At 34.6% G+C, this 19,991-nt stretch overlaps 1 protein-coding gene across 1 annotated transcript; it reads right to left on the minus strand.

The window, feature by feature from the left end:
- Nucleotides 1-955: 955 nt before the first annotated feature.
- On the minus strand, nucleotides 956-17,516 carry LOC130802683 (uncharacterized). The gene is made up of 18 exons (XM_057666697.1): nucleotides 16,929-17,516; nucleotides 16,227-16,418; nucleotides 15,963-16,118; nucleotides 14,025-14,318; nucleotides 10,670-10,884; nucleotides 10,509-10,583; nucleotides 10,332-10,398; nucleotides 9,364-9,686; nucleotides 8,249-8,482; nucleotides 7,976-8,163; nucleotides 5,945-6,086; nucleotides 4,944-5,052; nucleotides 3,648-3,750; nucleotides 3,362-3,551; nucleotides 1,781-1,879; nucleotides 1,643-1,701; nucleotides 1,446-1,551; nucleotides 956-1,218 (listed from the first exon to the last, which is right to left on the minus strand). The coding sequence occupies exons 1-18, from the start codon at nucleotides 17,188-17,190 to the stop codon at nucleotides 1,054-1,056; spliced, it is 2,979 nt and encodes a 992-aa protein (XP_057522680.1). The 5' UTR covers nucleotides 17,191-17,516; the 3' UTR covers nucleotides 956-1,053.
- Nucleotides 17,517-19,991: the final 2,475 nt, after the last annotated feature.

The raw sequence follows: 19,991 nt of genomic DNA on the forward strand, positions 1-19,991 counted from the left end.
GATTCATTTTTATCAATTACTTTCAATATGTAATTCTTGTAATTCTACATCATTTAACAAAAAAACAGACAAATTAACTTAGGGTCTACACAAACCTAGACAATAGAGTGCACAAATTAATTTTCACCACTAAGAAACTTTTTTTTTCAATACTTTAGATTTTAAGTGCATTACAAAAATCACTTACAACTTACAAGTAGAATTGTGAATGAATGACTCAAAAGCTTGATTAGATATGAAGAAGAAAAAAAATAATGAGAATAATTGCAGAAAATGACATAGAAAAGTGAAAAGAAGATGTGAAAGGATGTTTTTTCTAATTTAAAATATCAAATAGGTCGAGAGTTGTCCTATGGCTCATAATATTTAAGAATTATCGCTTGTAATACTCATTTTGTAAAATTGATACGATTCAACGATTCTACAATTTTATCGATTTTAATTAATTCTAACGATTTTACTAGCGATTTTATTCAGGAATGATTTTAACCTCGATTCAGCTGGATAGGTATTCAAAAATAGGAGCATTCATCAATTAGGTTGCAACATTTATTGAACATAAAAATACTTTATCCGTTTTCATATGTTTTTCTCAAATAGAATGTACAAAATTTAGAGTCAAACATTTACTATAATTTTTCATCGATCTATAAAAAAAGCATATTTATGTGAAATCTTGTAATATTTGTCTCAATATATACTTTTTAAATAACAACTTTGTAGAATTTTTAAAAATTTATAATTAAAATTATTTGATTTTGTATTAAAATTGTAAAAACAGTAAATAGGAAGATTGTATGAAAATAGAGGAAGTAAAACACAGAATTGATCATCAAACTATATTCTACTCCATAATGATAATCGATGATCGCAATATTCAATCAAAACAACTACATTATATATATATATATATATATATATATATATATATATATATATATATATATATATAGCATCTCAAATAGCAATGTGTTCTCCATAAAATCAATTGTACCCAAAAATACGTCTAAAATCCTAACAAAAATTGACAAAAGTTTGGTATAAAACAAGAAATTAAACTAATTTACGGGAAAGTGAAGAAGAAAATTTAATTTGGAGGGGTTTTGTATAAATATTTGTCAATGCAAAGAGCAAAAGCACGAACACCACCTGCGCACTCATTATACCGAAGTGGCTAATGCTGTTCCCGATCTCCATCCAGCTTCCGGTATTCCGTACCTGTTCCATTTTCAAATTCAATACTTTTCCATTCTCTTCAATTTCCTACACTACAGTCTAGGTCGATGTTGCTGTTGATGGGTTGACGCAAGGTTATTAGGATCGAGATTCTAACTAGAATCATTGAGGGGATAGGATTGCATTTAATAGAATCAGATCGTTTGATCCTACAAATATGTATTAATGTCGAAAATGAAATCAAAAAGATAAGTACAAGGTTGACGTACCAGGAAGAAGAAATGGATAGTCATGACATCGGAAAATAAAATGACAAGAAAATACAAGCCCAAGAGCGGGACTTGAATCATTTTTGTTATGGCACTGAAGACACATCTGTACATAAGATTACGAAACGAAACAAAAATCAATTTAGCAAGCCATCGGCATATGCACAATGAAGCATCAAGAGTTGTGAGGCAATTACATTACGAGCATGAAGGGTATGAATAGTTTGAAGATCAGGAGTCCCGCCATCAAGAACGGCTGCAATTTAAACTCATTAGCGCTAGTGTTGTTTGAAAATTAATCAAGCGTTTTGCAAAAAGTTAGTTCCGTCACTTACACTGAAGATGGTGATGAAGCGATAGACGGAAGAAATCTCAAAACTTGCAATACTTGCAAAGTTCCCCGTTCCAAAAAATGCAACATTGAACAATACCATCTGTGAAAAATTGAAATGTCGTTATCTACAGTACCAAAGGGTAGAACCAATGAAACACAATTCACTAGTTCGTTAGCCTTTCAAAATTCGCGATTCGCTCAAAATGGCTCAAAAATAGCCTAAAACCGACCTTAATTTCATTTTTTCTAATTCGCGATTCACGAGGCGGCTAGCAAATCATGTGGCACTTGGTAGAACATAAAAGAAACTAAACAGCCATTTGAGGCTGGCTCTAGCCTCTATACTTAATACAGTTATACCATAATAACAATAATCTTCTCCAAATGACAGTTGACGCTGTACTGAGCAATCTTTCATCCTAAACAGACAAAATGATGATGAATTTGTTATCGGGCTTGTACACAACAAGAGCCGCATAAGAGGAGATTTGACTACTCATAGAACCAATGAGGTTTCATCCTAAAACCAATTGGTATTAGGAAGAGTAGCCCATCAAATATATATGTTAGTCAACTTCTCTAATTTTTCGATATGAGATCACATGTGGATTATTTTCTAACAAATGAAAATGACTCTGAATCCATGAAAAGTATCTTGAAAATGAAGCAACACAAAAAATGAACACATGAAAAAGTGAAAAATTTTAAAATACAAAGGTAAGTATATATTCTTCAGTTCGTCTTGTATGAGACTGTCTCACCATGAGACGCTCTCATATAATTAGCTTATTTCTCTAATTGATCACTTTGAAATTGTAAGTGATCACTTTAACACAGTAAATGTATATGGGTCAGCCAAAAGAGATGGTCTATAATGAACCCTCTACTCCCTAATATGAAAAAGATAAGAGATTAGGGCTAAGTGAGAGTAAAAATTTAAAGAGTGGAGAAGAAATTGCAGATTACATCATTATATTTATAGCTAACAAGTATAACAAACTTGTCGCCATTTGCTAAATAATATCTCTTTTCTAGAAGTTTCATAGAAGACTATTCTGCCCCTCTTATATTGATTCATCACATTACCAGCCTCCCAAAGATCCACCTTGTCCTCAAAGTAGAGGTAAGGTGGCACAATTTGGTTTAATGAGATTAGTAATGAGAAGTCCTTATTTCCTTTCCAACCATGTCCATAAATGTACTTCTTTGCTATGTGACTAGTGACATCATCATTTGTCATTACTAATGTAGCTAATGACAATATTAACCTTTCACATATCGAGTCGAATTGTGTAGTGTTGGATTTAGCTCTATAACACTAAAGTATAGGTCCAAATGATTCGCATAGTTCCTCTACATACCTTAATGTAACAAGTTGCAAACATATAAAAGTATTCTATATGAACAAAGTCTCCGGTCTTTTTTGAAAATAATCAAGATCTAGATTCGAGAAACACAAAGCTTACTTCTTTACATATAAAGTGTATCAATCGATCATACTGATAAAATCAAGGAAACCACATAAACATGAGGCAGTGAATAATTATAAATTTTAATGACGAGCATGAAGGAGATGGCTTACAAAGATCAATGCGATTCTTGCATCTGACAACTCCAAAGATCTAAACTCGTTCTCAATAGTGGCCTCTTCCACCATACTCTTTGAAGAAACTGAAATTCCTCTTCGCTTTCTCAAATAGAGAATAGTATTTTCAAATAGTATCCATGCCATAAGTACAAGACCAAGAGCAGCATAAAAAAGTGCTTCATATCTAAAATTTTTAGATGCGGAAATGTTAGGAAGTCCAAATATTGATGACTACTACAGTTGAACACAATCGTATAAAGAAATGAAGAGAACAAGATACCCAATTGATAAAAGCAGAAAAGCTGGTGCAAACCCAAGGAAAATTGATGTTAATCTAGACAACAGGCAAGGGGCCGAAAATAAAGGAAGAATCATTGAAAAGCCTGTGAGAGGAAACAAGTGTTAGCAATACAACTGGAGATGCACAACAGTTCAATACAACATAAAGATATTTAACTCAATAAAGGGACTTAATTAGTTAAATATCATATAGCCATATACTCCCTGAACCACAACTCTTTCAAGTTATTTATCATGTTACCCTAATTTGAATGTACCAACTAATAGTGATATTACCTATGAACTATAGTGATAAATTATAGCATATAATGTGCACTAAAATGGAATTATTTTGATTGGACTTTGTATTAACAGTAGGAAACATTGTAGTAAAACAAGTGTTCTTAAAATCTGTCATCCAATCATTCTTGAAATTCGAAAAACAAGATGGGACAGAGAAATTGAATATAAGGATCACTGATGTTTATGACCTTTGTCCTTCGAAAATTTTCACATTTGGGTTTGGCAAAACATTAAGGGCAGCTATTACAAGTGATTGAAGTTTTTGATATTGGACAAATAGAGAAGACAAGTGAAAGAGTTTGAATGAGAGAACAAAGAGGTTGATGTGAGGGAAAGAAAAGGAGAAAATTACTTGAAATAGCAGAGAATAATTAGCTTGGGACAGCCCTTAAAGGAAAAAGTGAAAATCCTTGAGGGCCGGTGGTGGCTCTTAGAATTGCGAGTACCAAATCATTACCACAAAAAACTTCAAGATACACATGTCAAACCACACATTAAAGTGAGCAATAAACATTGTGATGTGCAATATATCTAAGCGAGATGGGAAATTATGTAAAAACCATCACAAAATTGAGAAGAGCACACGAGAGAGAACATAAATTATGCAATCATCATCTCAATCTTTCATGAAATGAATAATGCACAAAATATTAGGTTAGTGCAAGATAAACAACTATGGAAAGAGGTCAGTAGCATTTTTGAAGACAAACACACAACTAATAAAACATCAATAGTGGTAATAAAATTACTCATTTCGTTTGCGATTCAAATAATTAAGGTTGTGTCATCGATTGTAGTACAAGTAACCCACAAGTACACCCACATAAGCTCCACACTTCAACGAGAAAGAAAGACTTTATAAGGTAACAAGTGTAGGGTACGGTGCAATTTAATGGGAAGTCTTTCTTTATTTCCTTCTTTATACCTTCTCTATACTTTCTTTATTTTAGTATAAATAGTGTGGGATTGGGTGAAATGAGAAGAAAGACCATACCTGCAACAAACCAATTTATTAACTGATGAATCACAAGCAATTCTTGGTTTTGAGTTCTGTGAGATGTTGCTAGAAATACCATCAGTGATGATATACCCACCAGAACAGCCTACATATGATGGGAGACAACGTATTAAGACTTGTTCATCTAAATGATGAGAATGAAGTGGAATAAATGCCAAGTTGAAATAAAACTCTTGTGAACATATATATTTTCTGTTTTTAAAGGTGTGAGACTGTGAGGTGCACCAGTTGGAGCCAATGCGCTAGGAGCAAGGCAAATGCGCAAATTTTTCATAATTGAGGCGCACTTTTTTGCTTAAAAGCTTTAAAAACAATACTAAAGCATATTTGATACCTAAAAAGAACATGGTATTCATATTATAATTGCATAAAAGATCTATAATTATGATTGCATTATGCTAATGACATAGCTTAAATGATACAAGAGGGCACCTACTACATTCTAGAGTGGTTTGTGTTCTCTACCGAATTGTCATCACATCGTCATCATTGAAAAGAGAATAGAACAAATATGAAAAACCCAAAAGAAGAGAAGAAAAAAAATTAAGAACTCAAATGAAAGAAAACGAAAAAGTTGAAGAGAAAAATTGAAAGAAGGAATATAGTGAAAAATTGAAAAAAAAAATCAGTAGACAAAAAAGGATAGAAAATCAAAGAGGAAAATTGGACCAAAAAATATAAGAAAAAAGCTAAACAAAACATTCTTTTTCCCCTTCTCTCTCTCTCTCTCTCAATGAAAACCAAAGAAAATCATTTTTTTTCTTCGTTTTTTCTCTCTTTAAGAAAAGACATAACTCTTGTTTTTTCTAAAAGACACTTATTCTGTGACAGACTATTAAAAATGATTTCTATCTCGAAATAAAAAACAAAGCGCCAAAACCGAGAGCCGCAAAAAAGCTCGCGTTTTCGGTATTGCTGAACCAAGACTAAGAATAACAATTTTTCTAGAGCTTATGCTTTAGCAAGTATCTATTCACCTGCACATGGAAAAGCATTCTGAACTTGGGCTTGATCAATTCAGGATTAAGAATATACTGCCAATACTTATTCTCTTTATAGCGTAGTTCTAACAACCTTGCAGCTAGTCCAATCAAAATAATCAGAGCTCCACTTGCAACACTGTTTACAAGAAACTAGACATCAGCATCCATATCAAAATTCATTAATCAACCAATTAAACCCATATTATCTGATTTCATTGTCAAATGTCAATTGTCCAGATATATTAATCTAAAAAGTAACAGTAAGCATCACATCCACAAATCATAGAAAGTACATGAATAATGCTATTATGAAATTTATTATGAATATTGTAGCAACATTTTTCAGTGTAAGATTGATACTAGAAGACAACATAATTAACTAAAATCAGACAAAAGATTCTATGAAAACTACTTTCTTAGTATGTATCTTTTTCCGACTTGACAATTGGACTTTTAAGGATGAGTACAAATTTGAATTTAGCACAAATTGTTTTCAGTTGAATCAATTATTATCATATCTCCATTTATCACTCAATTATCTTCCTCTTATTTAAAAGTTGGAAGGATCATCAAAAGAAGTGTCTGGTTCAAGCTATGTCCACACAAACAAGATAAAGAAAGAAGGTAACACTAAGCTGTAACTTAGAGGCATAGCCAAGGAGTCGGATATGGAACACAAGTAGACCAATAGAGAAGCTATCAATGGAAGTGGAGATCAGACTCCATTTCTAGATGAGAGGTTACACTTCTGAAATCTGAACTAAGGGTGTTAGCCTGAAGAGACTTAAGTCCACTGTGAGAAGATGTGCCTACCAAGAGTAGGCTGATAAATTGTCAACAATGTTGGGATTTGGAACGAAGCTTCAAAAATCAAATTCCAATACATAAGCTGTTGTGGGCATTAAACTAAAAAGGGGGAAAATTTGGTGAATGGATAGACATCTATTACGTGAAAGTCAGAAGACTTGAATCACTTGACAAGCCTTACTGTCCGAAGTTGTCCTCCTGTATTTCAGGAAAGATCCAGAGTGTAGAACAATATCAACGAATTGTAAGAGATTGGTTTCTAAACGAAAAAAGAACTTTATTTCTGTTAACCAGATGTGCCACTCCTTCAAGACTACAACCATGGAGAAATTTATCATGCCATGATAAGGCTGGCATAAATATAGTTTGTTGAGCTAGGTTTGTGCAAGAGGCCACCAAACACCAGCTACTGAGTACTGATAGATGTTGAAAGTAGAATGGAACATGCAATACCATTAGATCCATTGACAAAGAGAATAAAAAAACTGTGCCGGGCTTTTAATTTGCAATCAGTAATCAGTTTTGTGGAAATATATTTTTGATTTTGGGAATATTATGATTCAGTAGATATTTAATTACTCAAATTAGTCAATATGTGTTAAGGGAATTTCTGATTGTTTTGTATTTCCTTAGTTAATTCATAGACTTTGTATATATATTAGGATTGTAATTATAAAGAAAATAATACAATACAATATTCATTTAGCCCTAAAATCTGCTTCCTTTTTTCAAGTTTCATGTAAGGTAGAAAGCCTAGAGCATAAAGAGTTGTACTAGACCTGCAGCTAAATTTGACTGCTGGGGTTGAGAAGTAAAGGCAGGCAAGAGAAACAATTAAACATACATTTATGACAGCCTGTACGTCAAGTCCTTGGCAGACTCTCCATATTTTCTATTTCGATAGAACTGCTACGCATTTGACAAGGAATATAAAGCTAGTGATCTCTCGTGAAAATTGTGTTCTAAGTAGCTGTAGAAGCTGGAAGAAATGCTTGCATAACCTCCAAGTGCACAGGAAGAGTTTTTCTTATCAATCCTATCTAGAAGGTGGCCTTTGAATAATCATACAACTTTATGAGTTTTCGAGGTTTGTTGGCACTGTCGCTGTGTATATGTATTTGACAATAACATGATGAATCACAGTATTAAAAGTATACCAACAAATATAAGGCTTCTAAGTAGGACAAACAATCAAGGATAAATCAGGTTAAAACTTACACTAAGAATGTATTGTCCGGGATTTCCGCAGGCATCAACGTGAAACTTGATAAAAACCAACATGACAGACACACAAACCCTGGTATCCAAGATTTCCAAGGAATCACAAAATGAAGATAAAAGGGAGCAACAGTACCCACAAGTAGGAAGCACCAGGTGTACAGCTTCCTTTCTGTGAAGCTGTTTACCTACAAAAAAGAGGCAACACTTCAAATCAAATGATGTTTCTGGACTATATCATAGGCAAACAATATAATGTAGAACCAGCAATACCAAAAATTCTAGAACAATGATTGACACAGCACAATACGCTAGAAGTTTGATTATATAAACAACTTTCTCCTTCCACAAGCTTCTCAGCAAAGCAACTATAAACTGGTATTGACTTAGAATTTTTGTCCAAAGAAAAACAGTCATGGCAGTGTAAGCATGATAGAGCGGAGGCGAACGTTCAACAAGAAATAGTATGGATAACATCCCCATTAGTAGAGTTCCAAGTACATAGACCTGCACGTGGAGAAATTGTAATATTGCTGTTATTCCATAAACGCAAATAGTCTGATAACGGAACTAACATGTCTAGCATTCTTCCTCATACATTAGACATGAGTACATGACACAAGAAAAGTCCAGACTTAGATCTTTGGATAAAGACCATAGTAGTTGTAATAACAAGCAACAATTTTGACCATTGGATTAGGAACAAAGAATTTGGGAATTGTGATGACAAAAACAAACAGCACAGAGTAATTATATGTATCGAAATTTTTTGATAAAGAGCAATTCATTAAAAGAATCATATAAAATCAAATACTCTGCAGCTTTACTACAAACTGAAGTAACGCCATACCAATGTAATAATATATTAATCCAAATGTCAAAAAAACACTTACTAACCAAAGGTGTACAAACTAAAAGCTCAGTTTAAGAAGGTTAAACACTAAAAAAATCTCAGGTAAACAAGCACAAAAATCAGCTACATCCGTGAACTGAGACTTACTGAAAAATTTTTCTTTTTCATACTCATGTATTTGGGAAAATCAAGAAGAGGTTACTGCATATGCTAGTTATCTGAAACACAATAACAGAATGGATTTGGAGTTAAAACCATATTTAACGTAGAACACTACAATTTTAGTAATTATATACCACATAAGAACATTTTCTCGACTACTTCAAGCTATCATAAACTTTTCCTAGAAAACATTTGTTTGGTTATAGTATTTCAAGTCTAGCAAAGACCACAACAATGGAGGGCATCACTGAATACTCTAATATTGAAAGGCAGTCAGATTATCACACGAGCAGAACACTCTTTGTATGTATGACATGGAGAAATATACTGAATTGATTAGTTACGACAAACACAAGCATGTATTTATCCATACCTTTCCAATTTTATTCGACTGAGCAGCATCCCCATTGTACATTATCTGATAAGGAAAGCTACTGTATGATTGCATCACGTGGACAACCAGATAAAATATCCAACCAAGATATCCAAGAGTCACTACTGTCATAAGCATCATCCAATCATAAGTTTGGAAATAATGCAGTCCTTTAAGTGCAAGTGTTCTGAGGTTCTCAGATAATTCCATCGCGTTTTTGTATTCTCTCGCTGAGATCAGTGCTTCAATTCTATCCAACACTAGCGAATAATTGGCCAATGGTTTGAAAGGTTTGAAGTACAACGAATGCAACTGCTTTATATCTTATTATGTCACGGAAATAGTATGAAATATTACACATTTTTTCCAAAATCATGCATGATCACAAGAATAATCAACTAGGAGTAATCGCTAGCAATTAAATGTACATATGAATAATCATGTATAACAAGATACAAACAAATATGGGGAACCATAACACCACAAAAGAAAAAAGAGCGTGTAGAAATGAGTGATTAGCAGCAACAACTATAATGACAGGAATCCAACATAAATGTCATCAGTTTCTGGAGGTCAAGAAGTATATAATAGAAGTAATAACCAATAAAGGGACTAATTATTTATTATTGATTGAAATCATTTCACCTGCTGGAAAACCATTATTAAACATATATTTGGCTCTTTGAAAGATGTTAATTCACTGATCCGCCAATGTATTTGCGAGCCGAGGCATGCAAATTGCAAAGTTTAGGCCATTTTGGGCTAATATTTAAAGCAAAGGTCTCAAATAACGAACTAATATGAAGATTCAGGCAGTTATTAGGTTAACTGTCAGCACTATGTTTCACTATATCAAAAGCCACAACCCAACAAAATAGTTCGCTAAAAACAACAGCAACGTTGTGCATAGCAAATGCAGTGGAAGTTGATACTCTCAAACTAAAGTAAAAAATTATGATGAAGGATACAGGACTTGCGAAGAAATTGGTTCAAAATTTGTTTGGTATTAGCAAGCACAGCTTCAACTTCTTCTGGCTGTAAGCTTTCAGTTAGTGAAACAAAGTTACAAAAAGGAAAGACGAGAAAAATGTAAAATAATCCATCACACTGTAAGATATAGTCAAATGACTCATCATTGAATTTACCTCACTGAAATCAATATAGTCAAGAGGCAAACTTCCAACGGAATTCACAGGACATGGCAAACCAAGTAGGGTGGACTGCAAAAAGTCAAATGAAAAATGAGAACAGATTCTAGGCAGTAAACATAAAAGAATCACCAAAATGAACAATGAAGTTAATAAACCATCAATGGTGAAATATCAGCCTGATTGACATCCACCCTCTCTATGCCATTCAGACCCCATTCATTTGGCGTTGGTGTGTCATGAGAATGTTCATCAACAAAACGAAATCCACAATCAGAATGGTTGCTGGAGTTGGGCTTGGGAGTTTTCACTCCTGCTCCCCAAGCAACAAGGGGAGTATCAGTGTTTGTTGGATGTCCATCCCCATGACTACCTGTACATCAAATACAGCGAGTCAGCACAAAAAATGGAAGCATAAGAAAATCTGACATAAATATGTAGCACTTCAAAGTGATGGACTGCTGCCAGTCTGTCAGTCGATGTAGCTTAATGTCTGTTCCAAGATTAACTGAGTGTCTGAGTCCTAAAAAGTTTTTTACATTACCCCCTCTGTTCCATTAAAATGTAAAGGTTATTGACTTACTGCAACACTTGAAGTCAAGGACAACAGGCGAAAGGGAAAAAAAAGAAACATGTCAAAGGTAGAAAAGGAGTAGAAGAAACATTTCATTAGAAGAAGAATGAAGTGAATGCATATAGAATATTCTAGAACAGATAGAAATGTATGTACAAATGTCATCAAACAATTTTTTTTTTTTTGATAAAGAAAAATTATGTTAATGGGAAAAACTGTCAAAAGTATAGTTTAGAGATGAGAAGTCCCATTGCGAACAACTAAAATCTACACTACAATTTCCCAATTGGTCCAACAAAGATCATTGATAGTAGCGTGCTCAAAAAAAACCATTTGCTTTAGCCTATAGTGACGCTAGAAATTTAGTTTTCTACCATATGATTTCCAAAAGAAGGAAACGATCATCTAATATTCGTCTATTCCTCTACAACCAAACGGACCAAACCATTTGAATTCCCTCTTATTTCCAAAGCCCCAGTGAATAAAGAATAGAAAGTTTTTGTAGAGTTCCAAATGAAAAACACATGGAAATTAGCCTGGTCTATAGCTAATTTACTACTACAGACACCATTTGTAATTACATTGTCGGATGGACTAGCCTCAATCAAGAGCATTCTTTAGTGAAAGGAAGTCCTACTATTTTCACGATTATCACAACTCACAAGGTTGAAATTTCCCGCTGAATTAACCAGATACTAAAAACACTCCAGCTCCTCTTATTCAGTGACTGACAAATTATAACAAACATGAATTCAAGGAAGGCCAACTCATTGAGTAGAAATTTACATGTTATTGGTTTTGTGGAGTGTAAATACACAAGGAAAGTTGGAGTTCATCCATATGCTGAATTTCAAAGCAGATTGATCCTCTAGTTGATGGTATTCCTTTGCTACATGCCTACATCAATTGCCTGCGCTCAGTTGCTGAATATCCCTTTGTCCTTTTTCTCTTGTCAAGGGTGATCATTTGAGATACCATGCATAATTAAACACACTATGCTCTTTCTTCAAAACTATCAAAATAAGGGAAGAGCAAAAAACAATAAAGGAAAAATGCCAAACAGCTAAATTTGGGCCTCTGTGTTTTATCTTGTGGATCAAGGGTTTGGTAGTAAGGTAGCGAACCATATAATCACTACTAAGGTGTCACAGATTGAACAAAACACATTCTCCTATTCGGTGTTCGATTAAGAGGAAATAACCTAGGGAACTTATTCTTTGAGACCCCAAGTTATGTGGGGAGGTTCATGCCTAAAAAGCAACAATGTCTAAGCCCTTTGACATTGATTTATCTATTGATTAAATTTCTTCTGTACCTTTTGGCTTTTGGGAGTAACATTTGCTCCTTGCATAGAATTGTAATGAGCAGTGAAAGTGTGTTTGGTGCTCGCTGACAATACTGTGCTCGTAGTCGTGACTAGTGAGGAAGTCAATGAGAGGCTAGAGCATTTGAGGACGACTTAAAATGGGGGGCAGCAACTGCGATGATGTATGATAGGAGATTCCTGACAAAGTGTTGGCAGTTAAGAAGATATATTAGCATAAGATGGATGTAGAAGAGAATAAACCAGGATGGATAAAATTAGGAACCAAGTTTTAAGAGTCTCTGCAAAGATGCACGAAAGTCAAATTGAGATGGTTTGAACATGTGCAAGAAAGCTCATCGACCCGCCGGTGAGAAAGGTGGAAAGCGTCATGGTTGACGGAAAGAGAAGTCACGGTAGACCTAAGAAAACGTGGAAGGAGCAAATTAACGATGACATGTGCAAGTTGGTCTTCTCTAGGGACTTGACTAGAGATAAAACTAGTTGGAGACGTTGTATTTGTGTCCTAGACCATGGATAGTCACCTATGCCTATACCTATGCAATTGTGCCTTAATTATTGTTTTAACCTTTATGATTGCTTTATTTTTTTAATCATATTATCTCTTGATGTTTTGGTCTTGTCTTCTTGTGCAATTTTCTTTGCAGATCTTTCTCAAGTCGATGGACTCTTTGACCGTATGGGGTATGATGTGCCATCTTCCATGCACCCCAAACTCTGATCATAGTTTTTAAAAGCGGGATATACTGGGTATAAAGATGATGATACATGAGCACATACTACATACTTCTAAATAATCTAAAATTTCAAGGAATAGGAAAAATAGAACATGTGTTGCAGTCTCGTAAAAGTTGAAGCAAGAACCCAAAATATCTACTAAGATTTGGTTTTTTTGTGGTTGTTTTGTTCACAGTTCATACTAAGGAAAAGAAATATACTATCTTTTTTTTTCCATTTTAAATTCTTTGGATCAGTTGGTAATATGATAAAAAGAAAGGAATCACCAAAGCTGCCACTAAAACCCCTTGGAAGAAAAGGTTTGTTGTCAAACTTATATTACAATTATCATCCTTTAACACCTCACCAGCGTCACCACTCACCACTTCCCTCCCCTACATCCCTATCGCTACAGTACCTTTGATTTTAGGTGCTTTGTTCAAAAGGAGGAGCTCACCTCATGACATCTGACAACCTCAACTCCCACCAAAGTTCCACCTAGGCTTAAAACTAGAATGGTGAAAATTCAAATAGGGGAAGGGTGGTTAGAACGTGTTGCCGCGTTTGAGCCTTGGCAATAGGATGATGAAAGACAAAAAAGTTGCAAAAATGATGGGAAATTGAAAGGGTGTTTCAGAACTACATCAGTCATGCCATAACTTTCTTTGTTTTTTTTCAACTTTTGTATTCTTTAAACGTGATCACAAAGGGAAAGAGAATGTTAAAATTGATAGCCAATCATCAACCATGGAGAGTTAGCCAACTATTGTATTGACTCTCATTCTATTCTATCATTCATATGAAGAAACAGCCCTTAAAGAAAACAGAAAGGGAATATGGAAAAAAGTAAACATACAGAAAGCACGTTTAAAGAGTCCAAAATTATAGATATTCTGACCTTTGTCGCTCATTCCGTGATCAGCTGTAAATATGTATGCTGTGCGATTGTCCTTGAAATGACCTTCAACTAGATCATAAACTCTTTGAGCTATCCGGTCCACAACCTTAACATTATTAAGATAGATCGAAGAGAATGGGCGATGAGCATGACCATTCGAATCACAACCAAGAAGGTGCAAAAAAATGACAATTTTGTCCTGCTTAAGTAAGTGCTCCAAGTTCTGGTCATCCTTTGACTTATATAAAAGGTTTTGAAATCGATCAAAGGACCATTCATCCAAAAAGGATGCGTCTGCATAAATAAAACACTCCATAAACACCTAGAAATTACAGATAATTGTAGTATCACACTGCACCATTCCAGTGGTTACTAAGGTACATGGAACAGTACATACTAACATCAGCAATTACTTCAAATTCTTTCACTACATGCATTATGCTTGTACAATACATCAACTTGCGCTATAACTTATAACTACCTTCAACTATTTCAGAATAACATAGTTCAATTACACTAGTTTAACCATTTTAAAAAGTACAATACTTTTTCCAGGATTATACTAAAAAGTCTAGTGAGGCCTGGTTCAAAAAACTTCCTTACAAGTTTCAATAAATCAAATTAAGTCTGGTTCAATAAAATTTCTTTCAAGAAATCAATTGACCATTATGGAGACCAATTCTGCATGAAATTTGGACTCAGCATCGAAACATTTGCAATCCTGTTCAGAAAAAGACACCTCTCATATGCTGTTACTTGCTTGTTCTTTACCAGCGACACGCCTAGGTATCGTTGTCAGTATCCATTAGAAAAGCCAATCTTCTACTATCAATATAAGTTGGCTCCTACTCTAAACTAATAATGATGACAAATACAACAAATCTCCTTGTATTGTTAAGGAATGAGTGAAATATGTGCTCCCATTTTGGATCAATTAAAACTTTCAAAATACTCATAGGTATTCTAGAGCCGAACAAAGTCTATGACAGCCTAAAGTAGGTTATGGGTCTCCAATAAAGCATCATAAGTTATGAGGTTCCAATAACTATTCTTTTACTTTAAGCAATGAAAAGTCAAGAATTCTTGACAACATGAGAGATGAGATAAACATCCTTTGGAAATAAAATATCTCATAAGCATAGTGCAAAAAAGTGGTAGTGGTTGTGATAGCAATAACGGAACGGTGAGGTAACAGAAGTAATGCGATTATGAGACATCTCTTGATATGGCCCAAAACACGGATTTTTACACCTTTACAATGCAGAAAATATCGGTTTGGTTTTCTAGTAAACCTTTACAGCGCGGCCAATGCAATGTAGTGTAACCTTGTTTTTAAACTATGCCTAGAAGGCAATTCCTCTCATGAAATTCCAATAAAACAAGTTAGGGGATGCCAAATGTACATTACCTTTTTATCATCCAACAAAATATCCTAATAAAAGGATTGTGAATTGCAAAGGGTTCAAGATCCTTATGATGCTACTAAAAATAAAAAGGCAGATAGCGGAAAGTCTCCAAGCCCTTGAAAATACCCTAAAAGGGGCATATTCCACACTGAAGTCTTTTACTGGGGCTTGGCTTACAGGGGTAGAGGCAAGCAGATATTAACATCCCCAATCGAAAGTTAAACTGAGTGGCAGCATAGTAGTGACTTTGCCAAGCAATAAATAAGATCAACAAAAAAATTGGAAAACCCCCATTTTGTACATAAACACTAGTTCTAACTGTAATTGCCAATCATACAACAAAAATAACAAAACCATAAATATTAGGGCTTTTCATCTTCCCATGACCAAAACTAACTCCAAGATTTAGAATTAGTGTATACATCAGCACACAGATAAAACATCTAGTTGGATTACCGGAAAAACGCCATCAGTGAACAACGATGGGAAATGAGAAACTACATCAAAATATCAAAATAGATAGAGAAATAACCAGTAGCAAAGTCCTCAAACTCATGAGGATATGAATTCCATGTGCTATGGGGTACGGCACCACAAAATATTGGTACAATGTCTGGGCTTCCATATGAAATTGTATGACGACTCCGGTTGAATACTGAATCAAATTCAACTGGATTAGCTTTCCACCCTGCAAAGTTAGACAAAGTACTTTTAGACTTTCATAGTTGACCGATATCTACTCAAACAAAGAACCAAATTAGTTAACAAAAGAGATGAAGAAAAACCAAGTAAAAACCTCTTGTAACAGCGCTAGGATCCTCATAAAAACCAGCTATAATAGCAACATGTCCAGGCCTTGATTCTGTTGGAGGTCTAGCATGGGAGACACCCCAGCGCCCACGTTCTTTGATCACCTTTCTGAGGAAAGGTGCTCGGTAATTTCCTTCTTCATCAGGCTCAAAGAATTTGTCAGCTCGTAAACCATCAGCTGGCAGTATTATCGAAATGTCATCATACATCCAAGTGACGGAAACAATATACAAAAAGCTGTATTCCAATTTCCACACCCTAATTATTAAACACCCAACCTTCCCCATAGCAAAATAACTAACAGCAGACACAAAAATGAAAAACTAGAATAACCCTGCTATAAAACAGCAAAAGTTCATGCATTACAGAAGCATCATATAACCATGAAAAACAACATAAACTTGGTTCAAAGCTTCAATTTACTACTAACCCACATCACATTTACTAAAGAGATAGTATAACAAATTGAAGAATGCTACTAATATGTCAAAACCCAAGTGTAATTACGGAGCAGACTTCAAGAAAACTAAAGCAAACCCAAATCATGATTTCCAAAATGATGAATATTGAAAACCCATAAAAAGAAAATCAAAACAAAGTGCCTAAATAACCCAGATAAATTCAATTTCAAGAAAATTAATAAATTGACTGAAATCAAGCAAAGTAAAGGGAAAATAACAGAAAATACCAACTATAAGAACGAGGCGTTTAGCAGGGGAAGAAAAGCGGGGTTTGACTGGATCCATGCCATGAACAATGGGAGTTTTGAAGTAAATATCGAAAATGCTTAACATATAAACAGCATGAAGCACAACACCCAGAACTACCAGCCATTTTTCTCTTCTTTTAACCCAGATTTTGCTGGCTTTAGTCTTCTTCTCCAATTTTATGCTTGATTCACTCACATTGCTGCCCAATATTCCATCACTTCTCAGCTTAATCTGTCTCATATTTCCTGCACAGATCGTTGGAGGATTAGAATTTGAGTTGCTAAATTCCTCGATTTGATCATGAATCGGGCAGTGCGGTTTGGTTGAAGATATTCTCTGCTCTTTCCCACTGACTTGAGAGATGTTGTCAATGCAAACTTTCGAGCTAATTGTACGTATTGCCTTGTTGCCCGTTGGAATAAGTGTTCAAACCCCAATCCAACACTACTCGAACAACCCGCCCAAATCGAAATAATAATCGAACCGAATAAAAATTTTATCAAGTTCAAAACACAATTGTTTCGACTAGAAAACCAACTGAAGAATAATATGAATCAAAAGTTTTATGCGTTCGGAGGAAAAGAACCGGAGCATGGGTTGTCTAGACCATAAAGTGACTTGGATGGTTAAAGTTGGTCGAGAAATAATCCCATCTGAATGCGCTGGTTCGGAGTGTCATTCTTTGGACGAAATCCTTAGTTTTAGATGTTGGATGAATTACTAAGAAGTTGAAGGGTTTAACTTATTAAGAAAGTTAAGAGATATGGAGAGATTTGTTGAGATTTAGATCATTAATGTAAAATAAAAGTAGCAAAGTAATTTGACTGTACTTCTTCTATAAATATTGTGTATTAGATACATGCAGTCATTGGGAATATATAGAGGTCTCACCTTTTTAAGAAAGGTCAAGCTTGGCATTTAATGAATGTTTTAAGCCTATGAGAAAGGAACACGTGGAGTATTTTAGCCGCCTTCACACAAAACCCTAGAGGTGTGTTCCAATGTCAATAACGGTAATATCACAAGGTCAAAAAGGACATTCAGTAGACAAATGAGTAAGATACATACCCTAAATATAAACAGGAAACTCAGGCATCAATATATCAAGTATCTATTGTTAATAGTGCAAGCATTTACTCTCAAGTATTTATTAAACTTGATGCAATATTTGTTGGGATGGGTTATCCCACATCGACAAATTGAAGATGGTATGCACACTTTATAAGTTATTGGAGTCCTTCTTCCCATTGCCATATGGTTTTGGGATAGCATATATATATCTCATTGGCTTATGAAATGAGTGCACCTCGTGTATCCCGTTATTGTGCTAGCATTCACAATAAGTCTAGCTTAATTTAACATATATGGCAATGGGAAGAAAGACTCCAATAACTTATAAAGTGTGCATACCATCTTCAATTTGTCAATGTGGGATAACCCATTTCAACAATATTTACTAAGAACTAAGTGATTGAACTAAGGGCATTCTCTCAATTATTTGCATTTAATCTATAAGACAAAAGAATTACTTTTATAATTTAAGCCTCATGCTACAAACAAGTCTTAATATTAATCCTTCAAACTAAGAGCCACTATGCACTTAGGTGACAATTTATTAGGCACTCATTTGGAACACTTACTAACTTAAGCATCGAAGGAGGTCTTTTAAAAACCATTTCGGGCCCTTCTAAACAGTGTTACTTGTGCAAGACTTATTGGTCGTTAGAGTGATCTTATTGCAAGATGGCAGGATAGCAAAAACAAACTTCCATATAACCAACATTAATCTTTTATAAGACAAAATCCCAAAGACTAGTTCAAGATTAGTCAACAAATTAATTGTATCCAATCTTATACAGGAATACCCACGATTGAGTGGAATCAACTTAACTGACCAATTGAAGTGCTCTATTTCAAATCGAAATTGAACTAAGTTGATCAATTACCTACAAATTAATTTCTATATAATTATAAGAAGTTGAAAAGTTAACAACTAGAGTAGCTATTAAAATAGCAAATTTTAAATTTAATTTTCGAACTGTCAAAAAAATCATCATCTTTAATGTGGTCAATAAAAAGGAAGATCCAATAAACACAAATTTCAGTTGAATTTCTTACTTTTTCCCATTGTGTTCTCATTCCATTGCAATCTCTTTTCCAAATCTTGTTTACCTGCTATAACATTAGTAGTTATAAAATAGTTACTTAAAAAGAAAAAAAAGATATACAAGAAAAATATGTAACTCATGAAAAAAAGTTTAAAAAATTTAATTAGATTGTAGTTTGCATTCATAGACATCTTACACATGTTTAGTGTTTAGAGGGCATAACGACTAAGCTACCATCAATCTATCTTTTTTATTTATTCTTTTTCATAAAATTGGGGCAACACTTGCTACCATGTGCACCTACCAATACATATGTCATGGTATTATTTATTTATTTATTTATTTAAATTATTCACGTTATATTACTTAAATACCCCTTGACCTTTCGGGTTGACTTTGACTTCCGGTCAATCGGCCTTTTTCTGAATCCCCCACCTTCCTTGAATGGCCCATGGGCTAGTTACTCCCAAATACCCTAACTTCCTATACATAACCTCCTATATGACCTAACTTCCCACTCTCCCTCATTGGTTAGTTATCCTTCTTCCATGAGTAACAACTGCCCACTGACATACTTCCCATTCATCCCACATTCCATGGTTCTCCTTTCCTAGTGCTGATAACCGCTCACCACTACCCCCATGATAATCAACCTCCTCCCTGAAATAACTTCCCTTCCTCCACTATAAATAGAGACAGCCATCAAAAAGGGAGGGATCCATCGAATAACAGCCCTTAAAAAGTCCTCACGACCTTCTAGCCTACAAAAGATATCAGCAACTTTCACCCTCATACACCTATTCTGGTGGTTGCCATCTCATTCTTATTCATTAATTTCCTAATTTACGTTCTAACTTGAGCGTCGGAGGGGTTTTTCGGGAGATCACCCCCCGGACAAGGCTAACGTGTTGTCTTGCAGGAATTCGAGTCGCT

Source organism: Amaranthus tricolor, chromosome 16, assembly GCF_026212465.1.
Source record: "Amaranthus tricolor cultivar Red isolate AtriRed21 chromosome 16, ASM2621246v1, whole genome shotgun sequence".
Lineage (NCBI taxonomy): Eukaryota > Viridiplantae > Streptophyta > Magnoliopsida > Caryophyllales > Amaranthaceae > Amaranthus > Amaranthus tricolor.

What these genes read in the sequence shown, in the direction of transcription:
- LOC130802683 (XM_057666697.1), bottom strand. Translation starts at nt 17,190, where the DNA reads ATGAGACAGATTAAGCTGAGAAGTGATGGAATATTGGGCAGCAATGTG. An exon ending in TTTCTGCTTTTATCAATTGG is followed by an intron (nt 3,552 to 3,647) that starts GTATCTTGTTCT and finishes TAAAAATTTTAG; the next exon opens with ATATGAAGCACTTTTTTATG. An exon ending in GCTTCATCACCATCTTCAGT is followed by an intron (nt 1,702 to 1,780) that starts GTAAGTGACGGA and finishes TTTAAATTGCAG; the next exon opens with CCGTTCTTGATGGCGGGACT.